The 23,951-nt window shown below is 38.7% G+C and overlaps 3 protein-coding genes across 4 annotated transcripts; all 3 read right to left on the reverse strand.

Annotated features, from left to right (window-relative positions):
- Window positions 1–3,621: 3,621 nt before the first annotated feature.
- LOC122654182 (zinc finger protein GIS-like) lies at window positions 3,622–5,584 on the reverse strand. The gene has a single exon (XM_043848169.1). It carries the CDS (start codon window positions 4,451–4,453, stop codon window positions 3,686–3,688), a length of 768 nt encoding a protein of 255 aa, XP_043704104.1. The 5' UTR covers window positions 4,454–5,584; the 3' UTR covers window positions 3,622–3,685.
- Window positions 5,585–5,854: 270 nt separating this feature from the next.
- Window positions 5,855–13,960, reverse strand: LOC122653608 (putative DNA glycosylase At3g47830). Of its 2 annotated transcripts, XM_043847505.1 has the most exons (5): window positions 13,506–13,960; window positions 13,214–13,414; window positions 6,365–6,421; window positions 6,006–6,261; window positions 5,855–5,884 (listed from the first exon to the last, which is right to left on the reverse strand). In XM_043847505.1, exons 1-4 carry the CDS (start codon window positions 13,950–13,952, stop codon window positions 6,022–6,024), a joined length of 945 nt encoding a protein of 314 aa, XP_043703440.1. In that variant the 5' UTR covers window positions 13,953–13,960; the 3' UTR covers window positions 5,855–5,884; window positions 6,006–6,021. The 2 variants fall into 2 exon arrangements, with proteins under 2 accessions (XP_043703440.1, XP_043703439.1); XM_043847504.1 differs by lacking the exon at window positions 5,855–5,884 and having other exon boundaries at window positions 5,994–6,261.
- A 4,646-nt stretch (window positions 13,961–18,606) lies between these two features.
- LOC122653489 (U-box domain-containing protein 38-like) lies at window positions 18,607–20,414 on the reverse strand. Its single transcript, XM_043847338.1, has one exon. The coding sequence runs from the start codon at window positions 20,293–20,295 to the stop codon at window positions 18,706–18,708; it is 1,590 nt and encodes a 529-aa protein (XP_043703273.1). The 5' UTR covers window positions 20,296–20,414; the 3' UTR covers window positions 18,607–18,705.
- Window positions 20,415–23,951: the final 3,537 nt, after the last annotated feature.

A 23,951-nucleotide genomic window follows, 5' to 3' on the forward strand; every position in this document is an offset into this window, starting at 1 on the left:
TGGCTTGGCACATTTTGTCCAACTCTTAGCCCAGCCTGCCGGGCTTGTAATTCAACATGAATTTCGGGCTGGGTTTCACCTGCTGAGGTCTCTATATGTGTCGCTTAGTGCAAAGGCCCAGCCCATCAAATTGGCGCCTCCAGTTTCAATGGTGAAAAGTGAATCTCTCTTCAACCATGGATTCTGATACTCTGATTGGACTGTGAAAGGGTATTTCTGATTCCAATCATTAGGTCAAACCATCAATGGTGAAGAGATTCTTCACCAAGTTTGGAGGAAAACTTAATCATGTAAGTAATATAATTGATGGGAAAGATAACGCTACTTGGGCGCATGTGGTATGCTGTCCTTGCACCCAGACACAAGAGCAGGTGACATGACCATCGTGCCCCCGATAAATTCTGCTTTTTCATGGGAGTGTGGCCGTCATTTTGCGTACCCCTATATATGCGCATAGGGGCAACCAGGTAACGTTCTTTCTCCCTTAATTGATATTCCACTTGGTGGATGTGTCAATGTCTATGTCGTACCATTTTTCAGAGGTCATGGTTAATCAAAATCATAGTTAGTTAAAAACTTAAAATGGGGATGACAATAAAACTTTATGCGTTACGACGTGTTTAAAACGGTTCAGAATTCAAACAGGGTGGTACAAAATACGATCGAACATTTCAAAAACGGCAAAAAGAGAAAAACAGACTGAACAAGTTTAAAAGACATGAAATATACTAATAGTACGTGTTTAAAAATTATTTAATATTATACAAACATATATTGTAGAACCAATTCATGTCTTATTAATTAAATAATAATATTTGATGTAATAATTATAAGTTTATATAATATTACATTATTTCAATAAAAATTACGTTTTTTTTTTTTGTCAAGTGTAAGTTTGGAATTTTCTTCTCATGTTAGTCAATATGTCCAACCTAACATTACAAAACTGAGAAAAAGATAAGAGAAAAGAAGATCCGACGACTTTTTAGATCCAAAATCAAATATTTTTCATTTGATGGAAAACAAAATGCATTTTAAGATACTTTTGAGATCCAAAATGAAAATAGAAAATCAGTTTTTGAATGGAGAAACAATCATCCTAATTAGTTGTTTAAATTCACTTTTGGGAGGAGGGGGTGGTTGGGGTTTCTGTGCCTTACACTAATGTTTAAAACATATCTTGGCCCCCTAACTACTAACCATTATTGGCCTAATCCAATGAAAACAAGAAGTCAACATTAATTATGATAGTATTAAGAACATTCTGGTCATTATTAAATTATAATCCTCAAATTTTAATATAATAATATGAACACTAATTGTTATTGATCATTTTAACTTACTAATATTGTGTTAAAAACTTTCCTTGTTCACTAATAAATCGATTAATTAAACTCATGTTTTTATAATCAATTCAATCCTTTGATCCAATTAGGGGCAAATGCCTACAAAAAGATCGCTTGGATTTTATCCATAGTTTATTCCTTACCTCTTAAATCCTATTTTTAAATTCTAATTCAAATTTTTTTTTACCTGACTGAAATAGAATAAGATTTGTTAAAATATTTCTATAACTAGCGTATAACCCTTACATCAGTGCAGGGCCAATGAGAGCACAAATAGAAACATCAATATGGATGAGATTTTGGGTGAATCATCTAGCCCCAGGGTTTTTTTTTTTTTTCCGGATAGTGGGGTGGGGACGGTGGGGGAACAACATATATGGAAATACATATTATAGTTTACATAGATTTACTTAGAACTATAGAGCTACATAGGGGAGTACAATACTGTAAAGCTACTGAGGGAATAGAACTATAGGGAACCTGGGACCGGAGGGGGAAGGGAGGGGGCGAAAAGGAGAGAGAGAGAGGATCCCGGGGTGAGAAGAGAACAGCCGACTCCGTTGGCAGCAATCGCTGGCTTGCATCATAAATCACTGTGCTGGAGTAGGGAACAAGTCTGCTCTGCAGCTACATTAGATCATTCCAAACCTTGAAAGTCACTTTTTATGCTGCTGGACAGGCTCAAACCCGAGACCTGTGCTTTACATCTTGATGTCACAAGCCACTGAACTCCCCTATGTAGTCTAGGATTGATATAGTCATTTCAAACCATTGAATAGATTGGTGATCCTTCGACTCGCTATCAAATTTTATGGTCAAATTCAATCATATGTTTCACCATGTATTGTAATCCTTTAACTCCTCTTACCTCTTTGGGATCAGTCCCATGGCTTCTATGTTCTGAATATGCGTGTGCCCGTGGGACTGGTCAGGCTGAAGGTCCTGACAACGCCATTGGCAAAAGCAAAAAAGGTACCCATTGACAACACTATTTGTGCTTCACTGGTTGAGCTGTGCTTGGTCTTCAATGAGCTTTTGCTGATTGGCAATTAGAGGTTTGTAAAGGATAATTTTTGCAGAGGAGGGGGTTGGGTATCTTCTTTGGGGTAGTTCAAATTGTGAAGCCCATTGATGATCAGCTTATTGAAGCTTGAATCAAAAGGCTCTAGCTCTTTCTAAGTGGCAACTCTTCCAGCTGGGAGGCTATGCATATGATTTTTTGCCTTTTTCTTTTCACTAACCACAATCAGTTAAGAGAGGTGACTCAATAAAATTACTGTTTTTTGCTTAAACACTTTGGGCAGGTTGATTGCTATGGTTATATGGGTAGAACCATGAAAGAGTTTAAAAAAAAACATGTAGCACAATTTTAACTGGTTTGATATCAGATTGATGTGATTGGAGATGTTTTGAATTTCTCCTAATTTATATGTTCTAGCAACCTTCTTGAAACATGAGGCTTTGCAGTACTAGTATTGGATTTATCATGTCATCATCTTCTCACAAGTAGCTCTTAAGTGGATTACTCAACAAGATTTAACCTTTTGAAACCCCTAAATAATCTCACTGATGAAACTAGCTAGCTTGAATCATTGTCTGAGATACACTTAAATTACAAACAGGAAAACTAGAAGCTTTATTTTATTTTGTTTTGTTTTTATAGAAGACAAATGAGAATCCAATCTCTTATGAAGATAAGAAATAAAAGCATATGTTTCTCTGGTAATTAGCATGAAACACATGCTGTGTGAGATGAATAATCCCATGTTGGAATTTCATCTTTCAGGTAACTAATCAGAAAAAGAAAAAGAAAAAAAAAAAAAAAAGCGAATTCTCATCGGTAAGTCATGGTAGTATTGAGGAATCAGTACATATTTCATGTTGGACTTTTGCTTCAACGAAAAAAGAGAAGAAGAAGAAGGAAAGGATAGGCATCAACTTGAAATGCTTGTATATGATAAATACAGACAATTAGCAGTAAATACAAGAACAACTTTGATTGTACTAAAATAATTGCTCAGTTTAAAGTTGGCTTCCATACATGCAAAACCCTAAATGCTTTGGCCCGGTCGTCGTGTTGCATGCGACCTCACTTCATTATTTCCCAGATGTAAACATGGCTATGTCTGCTCATGATCAACAGAGTCATGAATACTTATCTGATTGTAACCCAACTCAAGACTCAAGAGGCATCTGCAACATCTGCAGAAGTATTTGGTGCAAAATATATGTTGGCTGATTAAGTCTTAAGGCCATATACCATCAAATCATGTGTAGTCAAAAGCTTCTAAGTAATTAAGCAGTACTGGGATTTGTCCTAAGCCATTGTTAGAAGATATTCAGACATTTGGTTGCATGGCAAGCCCTAGTTGAAGTTCCAGACTCTTACAACTTTGCTTGGAAATAGGCAAAGGGGAAGGCTTGATCAATGAAGGTCCATTCTGGATCGAACTGTTTGTGGGTGTCACAGTGAATTTACAAGTATCTTGTGGAGCTGGGAGAATAGAGGGTAAAGCATATGATTTTGTGAGAGGAGAGCCATTAAAGTATGCTTTTTGAGTGAAGGGATTGAAACTAACTTGTGGATCTTCAAAAGGTGTAAATTGATCAGTTATATAGGAAGAAGAAGGTTCATAGAACCATGGAGGGGAAAGATGGAAACTGAAACCATGGTGATTCTGGAGAGGTTGAAGGTAACAACTTAGGCTTGCCTTCCTTGCTTGAAGTTGAAGTCTTTTCTTCTTCAGCCTCTCCTTTTTATGAGCATTTTGGTGACCACCAAGAGCCTGTGAGTTTGCAAACCCTTTGAAACAAAATTGACACTCATACTTCTTATCATCCATTTCAGGTGCTGGAGTAGTAGTAGTAGTACCACTCTTCTCCTTCACAGATTTCTGTCTAGGCAAAACTGTGTTTGAAGAACTTACACTTTCATCTCCTTCCTCAGACACTCTAGAGCTCTGACCATCATTTGTATAGGGATCCACCTCAAAACCGAAGATCCGAAGCTTCTTCTCTTCAACATGGAAGCCTTCTCCTCCATCCAATCTAGGGGAAAGAAGGGTAGTCTCTGCAACTCCTTGTTCTTCCACCACATTCCTCTCCATTTTCCTCAAAAATTAATGAAGAATATGAAGTTGTCTATATAGCTCTTAGAAACAATAATGCTGTTATTAGTTGTTCTTCTCTCTATGCAATTTATAATGAGCTCATTTTGTGTTCAGGATGCAATGAACCCAAACACAAGATAAGTTTATAATAAAGAACAGTAGAAATATAAATGAGTCCATTATTAAAGGTGATGAAGAAATGAAAAAAAATCAATAAGAATCAAATGGAAGGAGCCGTCATATGCAGTATTGGGTTAAAACTTTTCCTTATTATAGTTAGATACGGTTCAAACTTTCCTCTATCAAAGGGGATTCACTCTGTTTTCTTAAAGAGGAACCCATGGTCCATAAACATTTTGATTATCAACTTGGGCATTTGAAACACTGATTCCATGCTTTTGGAGAACAACGTAATATTAGATTTACTCCAACCCCAGAAGTCAAAATTAGTGGGGATGCAATCACCTGGAAGGTGCTCAACTTTTGCTAATAAAACCTCTTTTACTGTACTTAATTAGAATATTAAATGTTAATTATCTTGACTAACTAATGAGCAAGTAGATTTATGTATTGTCTTAAATCTCAACCTTAGATTACCATAAACAAATCAAATATAAATATGATCAAGTAGCATATTTGTGGGTACCCAATCCCATCTGCTACAGGGTTTAATAGGGCACTACATAATAAATATTCTATTTAGTTTTTGATTAGTGATTACTGTAAAGATGTTCTTATCTGCCACTAGACACATGCATCTAAAATTCCTTGAAACTGTCAACTTTGACCATTTTTTTGCCAAAGCTTCTTCGAATTTGGGGGGAGTAGTTGTTAAAACAGAGGAATATTAGAAGTGGGTAATGATGTGAGCATTTTATATACTAATATGGGTCTACAACAAGATCTGAGCAAATCTTCTTAGAGTATGGCAAACCTATATTTTAAACTCAACAGCATAGGTTACAGCTGAATCCAATCGTCAGCTTCTATTATTGAATAAACAAGCAAAGCCTTTTGGTTGGAAGTCTGTTTTAATTGGACCCCACTCATTGTAACTTTGGGACATGTTAGAAACTATTGGATTTGTATTTGTTAGTCGCTTGTCTCATATTAGATCTTCTAATGGTGGACTTCTTCCACCAATGGTTCTCTAGCATTATCTTCTCTCCTTCCCCCCCCTTCCCTAATCTAATCATATTGCTTTCTTGCTGTAACCAAAGTCCAAGTAGGCTTGCTAAGTCATCAAGCATTCACCATCTTAACACATGGATCTTATGAAGCCATCTAATGGAGAGTTGGATCTTGGTGACCAGGTGAGTGGGTGGGTGGGTGAGTGAGTGATTGATTGATTGATTTCATCTTAATTTCACTTCATTTCATTTCATTTATACTTTGGTGGAGGCAGGGGAAGAGGATGGTCCCTACCCATCAGCCACCTTAATAGCTCATTCTAATCCATTCTCTTTCTTTTTCTTCCAGACAAATCCTTGGGGAAACAAAAAACTAAGAATACCACAATTGACTCCAGAGGCTGAGGTTGGAAACCCATTAATATATTTGTTTATTTATTTAAAGTCTGTGCTACAATAGTATTTGGATAGAGGGCAGGGCTGGTCACAGGAGGTTCTTTGCTGATTAAGAAGCCCTTTCTTCCCACACATATGGCAGAGCTTACCATGGCTGACAAATAGACAATTCAGATCAAATTTCAATTCATTTGGTATCCGTTTGTTGAGATGAAGGTATGCCTTCTCCCTGTCTGCCTGTACGGGTACCCAACCCATAGTCTTTGTGATCCGAAAAACCTGTACAGGAGTATTTGAAAATTTGCAGAGTCCCACACTCCCACCAATAATTAGTGAATGTGAGAAAAATTGTAGTCTGCAATTAAAATATTTCTACACTCACGTGTGTGTCCACGGGGAAATCATCTTGCTGAAGATGGAACATTAGTACACATGCCACCTGTCATCCATTTGACAACAAACAAAAAATTATAGAGTAAATACAGAATTAGGATAATAATAAGGCAAGATCTCATAATAATTATCTGCAGGTGGTGGAGCTCCCATCTAAATTAGCACAAAAAATTCATAATTATCAATAGAAATTTGTAAGAAAGAAGTTTTAGATCCATAGGTCCAAACCGAAAGGAAGGTGCTAAACGTAAGGTCAAGTTCAGGCAAACCGACATTCTGAAATGAAAGCCATGGCAAGAAACTCACTCCACAAGGTATATCCATTGTCAATACATGAAAGAATAAGAACAAGACGACTGGGTTGTGATGTGGTAATCTCACCTATGAATGGAGTAATCTTGACATTGGGTGGTGTAGGCATCCCAGTTAATATACAATTATACATACGGAAGAGGGAATCCTTTGAACAGCATATCCCTATTAAGTACAGAACTGTAATTTAAAAAATGTGAAAAGATGCTCACTTTCATATCCTTACGAGTCTCCATATTAAGTAGCTGGTGTTGTTGACATAGCCAACACCTTTAGTTGTTTTATATCACAGCACTTTCAAAAAAGGGAATGCTGGACCACAGTATCAAAAGCTATGACCAGGCTACCAGCTATGGGTAAACGTAGCTGCCAAACGATCAATGAATTCAGAAGCGAAAGAATAAAGCATAACTTTCTCTGTGAGGTGCTTTACTTCCCAGATACTCAGAACCTGAGAGGAAATGCTACCATCATAGCACAAGCAATTTCAATGGTATCTATAGATCCATTACCTTACTGAAATGGACAACTAAAACAAAAACACTATTGGAAAGTGCTTGACATCTTGGAAACTTGCCAACGTCTGCTCATATGTAAATTATTTGGAAATATTTTCATGGTTTTATGTTTTTGTGCTCTTGGGTCCAAAACTTGGCAAGTAGCTCCACTAAAGGGTCATAAGAATCAATACAGAAAAATTATAGTGCAAGCCTCCATTGTATCAAACTTCTGCTGTCTGGGAACGCTAAAACAGGATCCAGATGCACTTCATGCTTGATTGAAACCATATAATAGTAAAAAATAAAGCGTGTTGGAAATATAATACCCTAACTCTAATTACAGAAGTTAGGTTTAATTGCACAATACTAATTAGAGCAGAAAAGGTGGTTGCTTACGGGTTTTGATTCAAAGGCTGGAATTACAGGACTGATATCAGAAAGAGAGAGAATAAGCAGGTCAGAAGCCAGGGAAAATTAAGAGATCATATTTTTGGTCTAAATAAGGGTGAGGAAGGAGATCTATGGTAACTCACAAATTAGGGTTTGGTTTTGGCTGAAAATTATGGCTGTGTGGTCTGTTTGGTAGGGTGGATTGATGGATAAAATTCAAGGGAATTCCCTGGTCCACAGCAGGTTGTGATGGGCTCAGTCATGGGTGAGAATTCAGAACAGGGTAAAAGAGAGGTGGGGATGGTTAGGGTTCTGGAATTAGGTTAAGGTAGGGTTTACCTGGGGTGAAATTTAGAGGCTACCAGAACAGATTAGAGTGAGTTATGGAAGATTGAAGGTGGCTAGAAGCATGGCTGAAAACAGGTATCTCCTAGGTGTAGGAAGAGATGGAAACAGATCTAGTTGATGGAGACTAGAATGGCTGATCACAGGTATCTGTTTAGGGAAGCAGAACTTGAATTACAGCAACAATGGCAAAATCACCCTTGAGAGGCCCAGGGAATCCACCCACAGACCAAATTGAATCCACTCCCCCACTACTAGAGCTCTCCATGGACTGGATTTTAATCCAGATCCGATCTGTATCGAAGTTCGTTAAAGGCGTATGTGGATTGATCAAAATCCAGTCCAATCCAGTCCAATTAAGATCCATTTATTACAATCTCCCACATATATAAAAATATACAGATAATATGTAAATTACATTTATGCTATATATGACACATGATACATCAAGTAGTCATCTATATGCAGGGACTGGGAGGACATTTTATTACTGTATGAGGTCATCAACCAGGGAATGGTGATAGAAAACAGAAGTTGGATGCTAAAACTTATTTTTGTGATGTTAGAACTAGTTTTAATTCCTAACATGTTTTGTTATCATGCTTAATTTATTAGTTCGAACATGTTTCTAATGCTTAGTCAATGTTGTGATGATATGCAGCAGATGTAGATTAATAATTCAATTAATGTGAGAAGTTGCTATCAAACGGATACTCTGATTCGTAGTTCAATATCCAGTTATTAAATGGACAAGGACATGGAGTGGAAATTGCATATCCTGCATGGATATTCTAAATTCCTTAATGAACCAGATATGGAGTCATGCATATCTGCGCCATATCCAGTCCGTTTACAGCCCTTCAATGCACACAGTGAACCCACACAGAAGAGGTGGCAGAGAGGGATTTTATTGACATTTGCATAGCAATGAGAAGGTTGATCCCTATTTATGGAGGCAGGGATCAGCCCAATAACTTGAGTTCCAAGTAAAAACAAAGACAGAAACTGGCTCGCACTGAAAATATAAGCTAGTTCTCAGTCTAATAGCAACAACTGAGTAGCTATCAGCCTTCTAGAAGTATACGGAAACTAAGTTTAAAAGCTCAGAACAAAGATAGAAATTAAGAAATTCTAGACTGTAGCAGCTGGAGAATACTGGAAGGCTGCTGGAAAGTCCAGAATCAGTGGTCGATTTAGGTATTTTCCCCCCTTTTCTTCCTGCCGTCTGGATCAAACTGTCAATGATAAGTATGTTACCTCAAACTGCTTTTGAAGTCCTTAGCATTGATATAAAGGTTTGTTAAAAATGTGTGAAAACTCCGTTGCATCTCATGCTTTTGGGGGACTTCAGAGATGATAAAATAGGTTTCTCTGAATTTATATAATCATCTAGAATTCAAACCAGAAACAGCTTGAGGGCCTTACTGGGAGTAGAAATTTCTAGTCTTCAAATGGCAAAACCAGATTCCTCTAATGCTCTCCCGGATGCTGAAGTAGGCGGTTCACATATCCTTGGAAAATAATGACAAACCTGATTTGTCTGGAGTTCTATTTGATCCTGCCTGGGATTAGACGTAGTCTGGTTCTAGTCTTACATTATATTGATTTTAAAAATAATGCCCTGATCATAGTTTTTGCTTTACAAAGGGGGGGCCTTGTTAGTAGGTTTCGGGATACGAACAAAAAGCATTTTACTTGCTAGAACCTGTGAAATGACAAAATAACCCTTCTATACATCACCGTTCATTTTGCATGGATATCCTTAAAACTCAAGTTTTTATGCATTTCTATGGTTTCTCTTGATTGTTAAAGCATGTTAATAACAACAACAACAACAACTCAGCCTTATCCCAACTAAATGGGTTCAGCTACATGGATCCTTGCAATGACAAAAATAATTAAAAATAATAGTAAAAAGAAAAAAGGACAATAAATTGACAAAAACTCAGGAATATTCCACCTAAATGGGGTCAGCTACATGGTAGTTGCCCTCCAATCAGCTCTATTCGAGGCCATACTTGAGACAAGGCCCAAACTATGCATGTCTTTCCTCACTACTCCTAAGGTAATTTTAGGTCTGCCCCTTGATCTTTTAGATCCTTCAACCTGAATCAAATCACTCCTCCGAACTGGTGCATCCCAAGGCCTCCGTTGAACATGACCATGTCACCTCAAACGACTCTCTCGTAGCTTCTCATGTATAGAATGTTAATAACAAAAGCACATAAAAGCACCTCATTGTGGAGGCAATCTTATGAAGCTATGATATTTTGGTCATTCTATATGCTTGAACATTTTACATGCTTTGACCTTTGGCCTTTTTATATGCTTTAACAATCAAAATGTCATAACCAGGGGCAAAAGAGGTAAAACTTTGTCCACTGTGGGTTTGATGGATATACAATTTGAAATGTGAGGTTTTTGGATAAGGTTTTTTTTATAAGGGGCTTTTAGATACTTACCTTATAATAGAAGAAGGAAAACTGGAATAATGCAATGAAAAACATATCTACTATAACTCTCTTCCCCTCCCCCCCCCCCAAAAAAAAAAAGAAAAAAATCATGTGTACTAGATTGAGTATGCGTCCTAGAAACGAATTTACTAGCTATGATCAAGGTTCAAGGTGATCAAATGTCCATTATGTTTACTCTGCACCTCATCTAACTCAATTCAGCAATATGGTTGACCAATTATGGTACATAGAAAGAGTGGTCATTAAGGATGTATAGTGACAGGCCTCTCCAATACAGTGTGATAGCATCCGAGGAACATAACCATCACAAAATCACACACAATCAATCAAATCAAAAAATCCCAAGGAGGTGTCAGCTGGTTTAAGGATGCATAACTTGGGTATCAAAAGAGAACTTTATGAAAGCTACTGGCAGATGCAATCCAGTGGCGAAGCTAGTTGAGATTTGGGAAGGAATAGCACAGCATTTGACACGACATGGAAACAGTTTATCAGGTTAAACATAAGAGCAGAGGTTTTAATTGGCTAGCTGAAAAGAAACAGAATAGCATTTGGTACCATGTGGAACCATCATTAGGTTGCATCGAAAGGAAAATGTTTGATTAACTTTCATGTTCAGCCAGCAAAGCCTTTGATAACATCAGACTTATTGATCTAAGACAAGGATGGGTCTGTGGTAAGCTTTTAGCTTTGGCACGAGTCCAAATTTTCATAATTTTATGGATTTGCAGATGGAAGTTAGAATGATATAGTCCCCAGAAAATAAATGATCCGACCAAAGTCACCTGCCTAATAAAACTTGACTGCAGAATTTTGTAAATCAAGGTTAAATCTTTAAATATGGGTATAATTCCATTATTTGATGCATCCTGGTTTGCATCTAGTTGAAACACTTGCTTTCTACAAAAAGGTTTCTGTATTTATTATATATCATGTACCTGGAAATTCCAATTTGAGAGAGTACAAATGAATGAACCATGTATTTTGACTTCTAAATCCAGATCGTAAATATTGTATAAACAGAGAGAGAAATCATGGCTTTGTGGATCATTACTAAAAATAAGCACTGTAAATTCCAACCATGAACTCGTGCACAAGTATGAATTTTTTTTTGTTCTGATACACATTATTATTACTAGCACATCTGATCTGTTCTCAGTGGAACAGATAGAGAAGTCGCAATTTTTAAGATCCTCAATGAATGAAAGCATCCCACACATTTCTTCTTTTACCATCCATGATGTCATATTTCCCTTCTACTAAAATCTAAACATGTCAATAGGGCCACAGGACAAGTCTTGGGCTTATTCAGACCAAATAGGGGTAAGGAAATTCTGTGCAGAACTTCTTTCTCTTAGAATGGGTTTGGAGTTTGCGATTAGAAGAGGGTTTTAACTATATTAAGGTGTAAGGAGACTTAGCCACTCTTGTGTCTAGGGTATCAACTAAGGATAGCATATGGAGTTTGTTCATACCATCAGACGCATTAGTCCTTGGCCTCACAAGTGAACTCTTCATTCCATTGGCAGCCTACAACTGCAAATGGAATTGCAGATCAGCTAGCTGGGCAAGTGGTGGGTAGTCTGCTTTAGTGGTTGGGAAGTTCTTTGCCCTTGGAAGACTAGTCTCTAGTACCATGTACTTGTATTTTTCTTTTTCCTCTTCTTGTTTCTCTTGGTCGCCTTGAGAGGCCGATACTTAATCCTGTTGTGGTTTGTACTTGTTTCAATCTTTTCTAATAAAATTGTTGTTATCTATCCCCCACCTACACCCCAACAACAAAAAGAAAAAAAGCAAGGTCAATGGGACCAGAATGCAATTTTTTATAGGCTAATCTCTTCTCTTGCACTCTTTCTAGATTGCATAGATGATGACTGGGACTTGAGAAAATAAATAACGTACTCAGCTCACCAATCCTTATCCCAGCAACTTGAGATTGGCTTCAAACTAATAAACAATATAATACTCCACCATAATTGAAATTATCACAATATGACAGCAAAATCACAGCCACAGTACCTAAACTTTGATATAGAATTTTCTTTTCCCTTCATCTTTTGAAATATCATAGTAGACTACTAGTATATATTCACTGGATTTCAAACAGACAACATTCATAAGATCCAACTATAAATAGAACATTCAGCATCTTGTGCAGCACATAACTAAAGGGTGTTTTAGCATCACTACCAGTCAAGATAATAATCTTCAAATAATGGAGCATTACATTCTTCATTCCAAAAATATCTGAGACATAAAATTAGAGGACACAGACACACACATTGAACCTTCAAGTTCATACATAATCTTACTCTTAAATCAAAGTCTGTCCTAATACTTTATACTAATCAACTTACCTCCTCAACCCCACCCCCCTTCCCCCAAAAAAAAATTCTTTGGTCTCCTAATCATTCTCTAAATAATAGTTCCTTAGTTTAGCTAGACTCTTGTAGAAGTCCTAGTGGGCTATGTCCAACAAAAGGGCCCCAAATATCATGCAAATGGCACCTAGAAACAAAAGCCATGGAAACTACACACACAAGAATATCCCTAATGACCAGCTTCCTGATACTAAACCTGATTATGTTGATAGCAGAAGCTCTTCCTGTATATCCTGATTTCAGCCATGCACATTCGCTAGTAGCTCCACATTTTTTGTTTTGCCGTTTAACAGCACATAAGTTTCAATAAATTCGTCCACAGTTTACCCCAGTCAGCAGAGTTTGCAGACTAAGAAGGTAAGAATCCATAATACTAACAAACAGTAGTCAAAAGAAAATTTATAGTTTTAATTGAAAAAAGAAAAAGAAAAAGTACCGTCTTGGGTCCAATGCCTTTGTAACGACAGAGCTCGGCCTTGATTTCGTCAACTGACATGTCTCTCAAGTACTCCAAGCATATTTTACCGTTCTTCTCGAGCAAGGCCTTCAATAGGTTCTTAATGCAGGAAGCTTTTCTCCCAGCTAAGCCACCACATTTAATGGCATTCTCTATACATTTTGATTCTGCACCATGAACCTTCATGCAAAGACCCAAAATTTCCATAACGGTTCAGAAGAATGTGTGTCGTGTGAAAGTGTGAGTGAGACAAAGAGGCAGAAAAGCATACATCTTCCCAAGTGGGGAAAGCGCGTTTAAGAGAAGCGAAAGCCCTTGTGGAGTTGGCATCAGTTGTATTCTGCGAGAGAAGAATGCTTATGAGACCATCCAACACAGTTTCAGTTTCATCTTCCCCGTCCTCCCGTGGCTCGGATTTCACCGAGGGAAGCGATAACGATGGCGAAGGAGGAGAAGGAGAAGAACCCGCCGCGTCAGGACTAGAAGTAGGGTTATTCTTCCACTTCTTAGATCGATACTTGGCGAACTCAGGAGGAAAGCCATTTAGTACCAATAAATCGTCCCTAACTGCTCGGCATTCTTCCGGGCTGGGTCGAGGGTGAGTTGGGTAGGGTTCATTCATGCTTTCAGAAGCTGCATTGTCCTTCTTCTCTACAATCTCAGATTTGGCGGGAGATGGCTTTGGCGGTTGAAGCTTTCTTTTTCGGCTTCTCTCCATATCCTCACCACAGAGAGCTGGCGAGTGCCGCGAATCAAAGAGACTACGATTGCGCAGAAAACTCTCTCTCTCTCTGGTCAGTGCTTTAAGAATTGCGATCGGCCAATCCCGATTCCAGTCCATCGGGATCTGTCTATCAGTGCTGGATTTCTAGGGTTAGAGCACATTTTGCCGATTCCTTGACTAATCCAGACCAATTTCAGTCTGATGCGGGATCGAAACCGATCCGGATTCCGTTTCTATTCTTTCAAGCACTGCTCTCCCGCCTGAGCAAACTCCCAGGTCGTTGCGTTTCACTGCCAGTGTTTTAATAATGGGGAAGCGGATCGGTGAATCGACCGATTCATATTAAAATCAGTCATGATCGATCCCCATTCTCACCGATTTACTCAATTGATTCACACGGTCACACCCAAAAATGGGTTTCGTCCCCGATTTCATGTTTTAATAAAGGAACCGTAAAACCAAAGGGGATTCCTTGTATATGAATTGTGAAGCATTTCGATTTCCCAATAATGTTCATTTTGGGTATATTGACCCTACAATGTTCATTTTGGGCACATTCAATATAAGCCACTAAAATTTTCAAATGGCCTTATTAGGTTTCTTCTGAAAATAAAAAAGAAAAATTTCACGAACACCCCCTTTAAGTATTCAATATGTCACGGACTTACCCAATTTAATCAAAATGGCACGTTACATTAAGCATAGTTACTTAATTAGCAATCAAAATTGAAATGTCTATTTTACACACTTTAGTTATCTAAATAAAAAACTCTCATTCCATTTCAAAAAAAAAAAAAAACTTTTCTTCCCTCTCTCCTCTCTACCTACCTCCTCTGCAACCTGCATGCAAGAGGGACGAGAGCCTGCCGGAGTTCAAAATCGGACAATTCCTCCCTCCTCTCTAGATCTGCAACTTGTGTACGCTTTCTTGTTGGAGAAGTTCTTCTCGGATCGTAGTATCTCGGCTAAAACCTCTTCAAAATTGGACCGCTCTCTCCTCTCTGGATCTGCAACTTCGCGAGGCCTCTCTAGGTTCGAGACTTTTCGCCTTGTCGGAGGACCCAGCGAAAGTCCGGTTCAAGCTGTCGGACTTCAAAATCGGACCATTTGATTCATATTATTGTTGAACAGATCACAGAAGTGACTGGAACATAAGAGGTTCTTAAGGGCAAAGGACATCCTGCTCTTTCCAAAATATCTAATACTGTCAAATAACGGTGTTGCTCGTGCATACATTAATGCCTTCTCACCACTGTTTCAAAAACTCAATCAGACCCGTCGAATTGGAATCAGCCATAACTGATCTCTATTTAGGGCATTCCAGAGCAGCCATTTCTAGGGTTTTTAGGATTGGATTGTTAGGTATTCAGATCTGAGGGGCCGATTATAGGGTTCTTGAGAGCAATTCCATCGTAGACCTATTTGATCCTCGAATCCAAGTTGAAACTCCTTGCTTCTCATGCTACTTTGATCAATTGTGCAATGGATGAACTAAAGAATTAATAAGTAGACTGACATCTCCATTTTAACAAGATAATTGATGCATGGTAATGGGTTTTTTTTAATGAAATGGAGCATGTTGAAAGAACCAAGGTTACTTTGGTGTATAATAACGAATCACATTTCAACGATAAAGGAATAATTAAGGTGGAGGAAGAAGAAAACCCAAATTCAATTGAGGTCTATGTCTTAACTGCAACTATTATCCACATCAAGAAAAATACCCAAAATGGGATTATCCCACCAAAAAAAAAAAAAAAATCCACCACGGTATAATTATTTTCTATTTCTTTGTTACTAGAAGGTGTCTCCGATCTTTTCCCAGAATGCTCTCCCTCACTCTCATCACTCAACTCTGAATCAGACCTTGAACTAGGGTGCCTATGCCTCCTCTTGTGAAATTGCTTCTTCCTAAGATCTTCCTCAGACCCATTCTCATAGTCATCACTACTGATATCATCGTCCAATCTTGAGAGGCGCTTGTTTGGCCTTCGCTTGGATTTCTTTTCTTTCCTTCTCTCATGATCGCCTGAAATTTCACAGTGCCCATGCTTCCTGTGCTTCTTGTGTGCTCTGTTTGCAGTCTTTCACCCTCTCGCACGCAGGTTGCAGAGCTAGGTAGAGATGATTGCTGGTTCGATTTTGGGTTAGGTGGATTATAAAAGGGATACAAGGTTGAAGGAGCAGGGTGGGCCGTGGGGATGGAGTTGCAGGAAAGGGGTTGCAAGAGGAGAAAGAAGAAGCAGAAGCCCCACTGTCAGATTGAAGAAGACGAAGATAATGATTTGTATTGGGGTTTTATTCTTAAGGGTATTATGGGAAGTTCATCCTGTGGTAAAGATAATTTTATCATTATAAAAGAGTTAATAACAATTTAACTGCACCTAACGGAGTGGACTAAATTGAAATAAAATCATAAAGTAAAATGTGTCTGTGATAATTTTTCAAAATATGATAAATCCGTGACATATTGAATACTTAGAGGGGGTGTCCGTGAAATTTACCCAAAAAAAAAAAGACCTATTGACATATCTATCCAATTCCAATGGTTAGATAAGACCCTTTCTTAAAGGAACAATGGGAGAATATTCTCTGTGTCGGGGGTGCAGGCTGCGCCCAGACACATGGGGGTGGGCGCAATGATCACCCTGCTCCCCTGAGTGGCAGGCCCATGTGTCTGAACATAGCCTGTGCTACGGCATAGAGAACATGAGCCCAAGAACAAAATATGATAAAAGTTTTGTCTGTTTGGTCCATCATGGACTGGCCACCTACATTGAAGGATAATTTTACAAATCCAACCATTCAACATGAAGGACATGATTTAAACTAGCCACATCTCAATTTTCACAACAAAAATCTGTCCTTAACCCCATCTATTTGGCATATTTTCCGTCGCATTTTTTAGCAATCCATTTGTTGTTAAAAAGTAATTAATAAATATTCAAAGTTTTAATTTGAGTCTCAATTGATCTGTCATGTGACAAATATTTGATTCGATCACTTAATATCTTATGGTCGAACAGATCACCAAACTAGCTTAAACTGGAGCAAAGTAAGCCATTGAATAATAAATCACATTAATGTTGCTAGCCCTATAATATTAATTGTAGAGAGTTCTTCTTGCAGCTAGGATTCATCTATGAAAGCAAAATAGGGATTAATTACATTGATAAACAATGTGGATTTGTGTTATCTCTCGCAATTTGGTAGGGCTTCCTTCAAGTGAAGATTGCGAAGACTAGTCAAGCGAAGCTACAAATCAGACTGCAAGTTTTTGTTTGATCTTTTGAAGTTAGCATCAAGTTTTATTTATGTAATATTGTAAGGGATTGATTTTCATTCACAATGTATGAGACATGGTCAATATTTCAGCCGTCAGATAAGACACAAGAATCGAGTATTCCTATCCAACGGTCGTAGTGTTGACTATGTTCATACAAGACCAAGTGAGTCTACTAACATGTATTTCAGCTTTGGATAAGTAGTATTCCAATAATCCTCCTCATTACCAAACAATGACAAACAAAGATCAATAACAATGAAGCTGATACATAACCATAGCGGCTTTTATGCTTAAACTCCTCACCATAGTTCTGACTTGTTGGATTCCAGATGAGTGGACTTTGCTGAATTCAATTACTAAACATATAAGAAATGCAAAAGCAGATGCTTTAAGTAATGAACAATATGACAAGGAAAACAAGAACCGGATGCCATTAAAACTTTTGATAGATATAGAAGGAAGGAAGTCACCCAATGTATCAATTCCACCCTTGCACTCCGACGAGATAGATTCTCTCATTATGTATGCTTTTATTAAGGAGGAGGAGGATATGGATAAGACTCGTTAATTAAAGGGTGAAGATTTTTTTATAACCAGAGAGAGAGAGAGAGAGAGAGAGTCTGAAAGGAATCTCCACTCTGAGGTTGTGGGTTTCTTTACCTTTAAATTAAAATTAGAGAAAAGTATTTGTACATGGGAGATTCTCAAATCAACTCCCTTAAATAGGGGAGACAAAAGTATTAATATCATTTTAGATGAAAATTTATACCAATCTAATTGCATTCAATGCCTGTTATGGACATGCAAGCTATGCATGAAAACTTTTGCCTTAAAACTAAAATGCAACCAATTGAAACTTTCCCAATTTATATTCTTACTTTTCTTAAAGCCACATTTCTCTATACATCTTCGCATAAAAGAAAGATAAAAGGGTGAATTATTATCATCACAAACATCTGCTATGTCATGTGGATAGGTATGCTATATCATGTGGATAGATGATATGTCCATTGTAATGGTTGGATAGATATGACATGATCTAGATTAGCTACGTGTCAATTTTTAAAATCTAATCTAATCAAGGGAGAATGTTCAATGTTCTTTGTGCCATAGCACAGGCTGCTCCCAGACACATGGGTAGCCTGTGCAGGGGGTAGGGTGGTCATTGCATCCACCCCATATGCCTAGGGCCAGCCTGCACTACAGCACAGAGAACATCGGCCCTTAATCAAATATCCTCTTTTATATTGATACACATTTCGTATATGTCTTTGTAATTTTAGAAGAATATCACATTCCATTGTTATATTGATAATTACCAAAAAAGAAAGAAAAAGAAGGAAAATATGTTTTTAATTTACATCCCTTAAACAAAAAGTGGGGAATTTGGAGGTGAAGAGTGGCAAGAAGGGGGAAAGACAAAAGAAACCCCCAATAATTACAATGAAAGTGAAAATAAAATTAAGTCGAATTGGCAACCGATGAATCCTTGCCACAAACGAATCGGTTGCGAGTCCGACTCAGCGTCCCCGAGTCCAACAAGCCCTCCCAGTCCACCTCCTCCTCTCCCTCGCCCTGTTGGTCAATCCCAGTACCTCTCATCAACTGTAATACCCTCTTAGCCTTCTCCCTGGCTCGTTCGCTCCCTCTCTCTTCCACTTCTCTCAACACCTCCGCCGCTCCCGCCTCCTTCGCCAGCACTTTAAACCTCAAACTCCCTTGACTCAGCGCGTACAACGCCCCAACACAGTTTTCCCGAGCCGTTTCCGAGTTCAGCTTGTTTCCCCTCAACATCCCCACGAAGCATTCCACCGCGTTCGCGTCGAGCAATGCGCTCCGCCCCTCCGCACACGCCGCTAAGTTGCAGAGTATAAGCAGAGCCCTGCTCGCTAGGTCCCCTCCGTTTACCATGGCTAACAGCGTCGGCACAGAACCCAGCTTCACGAGTTTGGAACGGTTGCTTTGAACCAGCGAGAGATGGTACAGAGCCATCGCCGAGTCGTGCCGAGCCCGCTCGCTCTCCGACCGGAGCATGTGGAGCAGCGGTGGTAACGCACCTAATACACCTATGGCCATCTTGTTCTCATCGTCAAGAGCGAGGCTGAAGAGCGCACCCGCAGCGTGTTCCTGCGCTTCAGAGAACCCTCCCTTCAACACATCGATCAATGGTGGAACGATCCCAGCCCGTACGATCTTTACCTTGTTGATCTTTTCCAACGAGAGATTCACCAGAGATGCCACCGCGTTTATCTGGATGACGGAGTAGCGTGAGTTCAGGAGAGATTTTAGCACCGAAAGCAATCGTGGGGTACAGAGTGGAACCCTCATATCTGCGTTGGTTCTGGTGATCTTTCTCAGTGAGATCACGGATTCCTCTTGTTCGAACACTTGTAAGCTCTTGAGCTTGACGACGATCTCCTCCTCTTCCGGGGACATTGGATTTAAGCTCTCGTCTGTAACATTGTCGGACGACGAAGAAGATGAATAACAAGAGGGCCGCGTTGCGAATGGTAAAGGTGTGCCGGGAGTCCCGATAATTACCGATTCCTCAGAGCTTGTGTAGAAGTGAGTCGGCCGGCGATTTAACTCGGTTGCTGCGTAAGAAAATTTGACTGGAGGCTTCTCCGCCACTCCTTTAAGCAACTCTTCCTTCTCTGTTTCTTCTTCTTCTTTTGTGCAATTGAGAGTTGATTTCTCAGGCGGTATTAGTGCACGAACAAGCTTCTCCGCGGAGCAGAGCTCTGGAGGTGTTGGCCGTTCAACACCATTAGTACGGCACCAGTTGAGAATAGTCGATTTAATGGCGATGTTAGGGATTACAGTAGAGAAATCAGGTTTTGAGCCATCTGGGAGTATTGGAGTAAACCCCAAGTCTTTACAAACCTGAACACAGATTCGCTCAATAGTATGCCCTGAAGCAACAATCACCGGATCCGCCATTAAAGACCCAGAAATCGGACAGACGAATTCCTTTGGGGGCTCCTTCCATTCTGATTTTAACGCAGCTGGCCGGTACAGGAAGATCTTCCACCTGTGTTTACCGTTCCCCATCTTAGTAGCTCTCACTAATCTCTCCTACACTCTTCAATCGTTCAAAGATGAAAGAACTAATTGTCCGGTTACTCACGAATTCGTAAAATAGAAATCTCATATTTTTCGTCGTTCAAAACACCAAAAATCCAAACCAGACAATAGTCCGTGATCAGAAACCAGTAGTAGCCCTAGCCCTAGCCCTAGCTTCTGGAAGGGAAATCCAGACATATTAACTCAAAAGGAGAGCCCATAGTTTAGAGACCAGGTCTTAGCTTGAATCTCAGTGGTTGCAGGTTTGCAGAGACAACGATTCTGGGACAGATAAAGAAGGGTTGGGGTTGCTTCGTGTAGCTTTTTTTTTCTCAGAGCTTACGAATAGCACAAAAGTTCAAAACAGATAAAATATAGAGATTACGTCTTCCGTCTCTTCGATGAGTTAGAGTTACAGATATTCCGAAAAAACAAACTTTACGGACGAGGTGGTTTCGGACTTGGGAATCTTTTATCTGCGGGGATTCAATTTTCTTCAGTTCCAGGAATACCCTTCGTATGTGACAATTATAACGAACGTGACATGGAAAAGCTGAATGATATTATTATATATAAGATCAGAGTCACGAGGGGCGGGGTCACGCCATGCTGTCTCGTTTTATGGGCCTACTTTTATAATATATGAATGCAGCCCATTTCCTTATCCAAAAAAAAGAAAAAAAAAAGAAAAGAAAATTTAGCCCATTTAAGACAGACTATATCATAAGCCTTTTATTAGGTGGCTCATTAATTTCTAATCACGTGGAGGATGATGTAGTAATTCTAATTGTTGGATAGATAGGTCTAAATTGGATTCGTTACATGTCAAATTTTAGAATTTAATTGAACCAAATATCATTTAATGTATTAGCACGAATTTTTGTGTTTTTCAGTCTATTGTATGTCTATGCTTTTTTTTGGCTAACAAAAGTTTCTGGACCTTCGGCTCGACTTGTCCCCTAGGCATGCACATACACCCCAATACACGTGCATTGGGTCAGCATTGGATCATATGAGAGTCATAAAACTTGTGGGGCTGACCCCAAGAGGGTGAGGGGAATCGGGGTGCAGTCTATGTTGTTATACAACTAAGTTGTATATCTCCATGCACTCTCTTGTAGTCCTTAGATTTTCAAAACAATATTTTAAGACTCGGACAAACTTTATTCTTTGGATGGACATGTCTAGAGTTGGATCAGCCATATGCCAAATTTCAAAACCTAATTTAATTAAGAGATAAAGAATGCCACCCGATGGCATAAGTACACGCCGCACACGAAATGACTGACACATCCTTGGTCCTTTCAATCTTTTGAGGGGATACACCGATCATTTCACGTGCGACCTGTGTTTGACGCAGGTACACACCACGCTGCCCGACCAGGTGGCGTTCTTTCTCCCTTTAATTAAAACCCTCAGGTGTATTGACATACATTCTAGTATTTTTAAGCCGTCAAGTTGTATGCCATGCAATTTCCCATAGTTCTTAGATTTTCAAAGTTTCATTTTGGCACTAGTCAATATTCGTTTGAGTTGAAAGTAGAGGGCAGTTCAGCAGTTTGTTTAGCACCAGGTCATAGTCTTTTCAAAATCCAACACAGTAACTATATCCAATATTCGCAAAGTTTTAGAGCTACTTCAAAAATCAAACATTTTTTATAGCCTATTAGTCTACAAAGTAAAAGTACCCTCTAATGATCATGGTTTGAGGTATCAGACATGGATCGGCCTTATTGGGCAATCTGTATTGGTATCGACACAGGCCAATCTTGATACCTGGTTGATCCCGTGTCAATGGAACGATATGGATCAAGGGTAAATTTATTAAAAACTCAATTTTTATGAAAAACCAGGGGCAAAAGTGTCTGATCCAGGCCAATCCATACCGGTATCATCGATTTCCAAGATGACCAATCCCAATCCGACACCATGCATTTAAACCATGTCTATGATCCATATATAGGATGCTCATTGAAAGTTTAAGTGGACCATCTCATTAGTACTTTTGTTTACCTTTCTCTCACAATCTAATTCTCCTTTTGTTTAAACCCAATAAGTATTATTGCATCTCATCATTTGGGTTAACACACAAATCAAGATCCCCAAGATTAGACTTAAAAGTGGGTGAAAGTGGAATTTTTCGTGTTTGAACCAGAGTAGTACTAGAATGGGTGACCACTCCTTGGAAATCCTCGTGTTACACCCAATTTTTTTTATTTTATTTTTTTGGGTAAAAAGAAAAGAAAGTGAAATTTTTAAAGGGAAAAGAAAGAAGAAAAAGAAGATCAGAAGGAAAGATGGCGGCAGCAAAGCTTGATGGAGAAGGTGGATGATGCTAAGAGTTGGAGCATTTTCAGATGACCCAGTCTCTGTGAATTGACTGGTTCCTGAAGAACCACGAGGGGGTGTTGCTATTTGAAAGAGAAAAGAGAAAAGATTTCAAAAGAAAAAAGAAAAAAAGAAAAAGGTACAACGTTGAACATTCCTTTTAGATCCACTAACACCACTCAATAATTGAGAGTCATGTGTTAGGTATTTCCTTCTCTTTGTTTCTCTTTCACAGCTATGAAAGTATTCACTTAAAGTGATACTAATATCTCTCCGAAATCGGTTGAATCGCCCGAATCGGTATCTCATATAGGGGCTAATCCACCCGATCCAATTTAGGGTGATCCGGATCAATATCAATATCGATCTCGACCGATCCCAATTTGATTCTCAAGAACTAAAACCATATCATGACTACTGGCCCATTACTTAGCGGTTAAGGTAACTTATAAATTAGGTTTGGACTTGGTCTTCAATGGTGGGTCATCTATTGTTTCAGTCATGGGAGCACTTGGGCACTCCTTTTAGTCCATCTTTCACATCTTGAAAGCCACCTTTGCTTAGTTGTTGCTTTCGTCCATGGCTCCCACCTTAGTCTTATGTGCTTTAATTAGGTTAGTTTCTTTAATTTCTTCTTCTAAGTTCTAATGGGTAGTAAAGAACTAGAAAAGTTGAGAATGATAGAAGCAAAATCATTAGTATCTGAAAATTAAACCTGGAAGACTCTTCCTCTCTTCCTCAATGTCATAATTTATCACACAGAATCATGCATTAAGCACACACACAAACAAATTAAAGTAGAGAATCAAATATGCTTTACGTTATCATTTCTTTGAAAAAGATTGTAAAAGAAAGTGCTTTTGCCTTTACATAAATCATATTAAATCAAAACCAAAAGCTAGCAATGAGAAGAGCAGTTAAGAGTCAAGAGAGAGCCAAGGTTACTAACAAATTATGAAGAAGCCATTAATGTATTTGTGAAGGTGCAGTTTGCTTAAAAAACTACTGCTTCCCTTCTGTTATATCTTCAGATTATAATATTGTAATTTTCCTTCCTCACATGTCATAACCATACAAAGAAATGTTTAAAGTCCAAGTATCAAAAAACTCCAAAAAACAAAGACAGATAGACTGAAGCTGATCAGTTGGTACCAGTGATCTGACAATGTATAGATAAATGGAGTAGGGTTGTAAAGTTCAGTCTTACAAGCAGTCACATGTTCCTTATATGTAGAAATGAATACCTACTACAATGTTGAAATGATGGAAATTCCAATTGTAAACAAAGAATCACACTAACACAAAGATTTACGCGG

This window comes from Telopea speciosissima, chromosome 3 (genome assembly GCF_018873765.1).
Source record: "Telopea speciosissima isolate NSW1024214 ecotype Mountain lineage chromosome 3, Tspe_v1, whole genome shotgun sequence".
In the NCBI taxonomy this organism is placed as follows: Eukaryota; Viridiplantae; Streptophyta; class Magnoliopsida; order Proteales; family Proteaceae; genus Telopea; species Telopea speciosissima.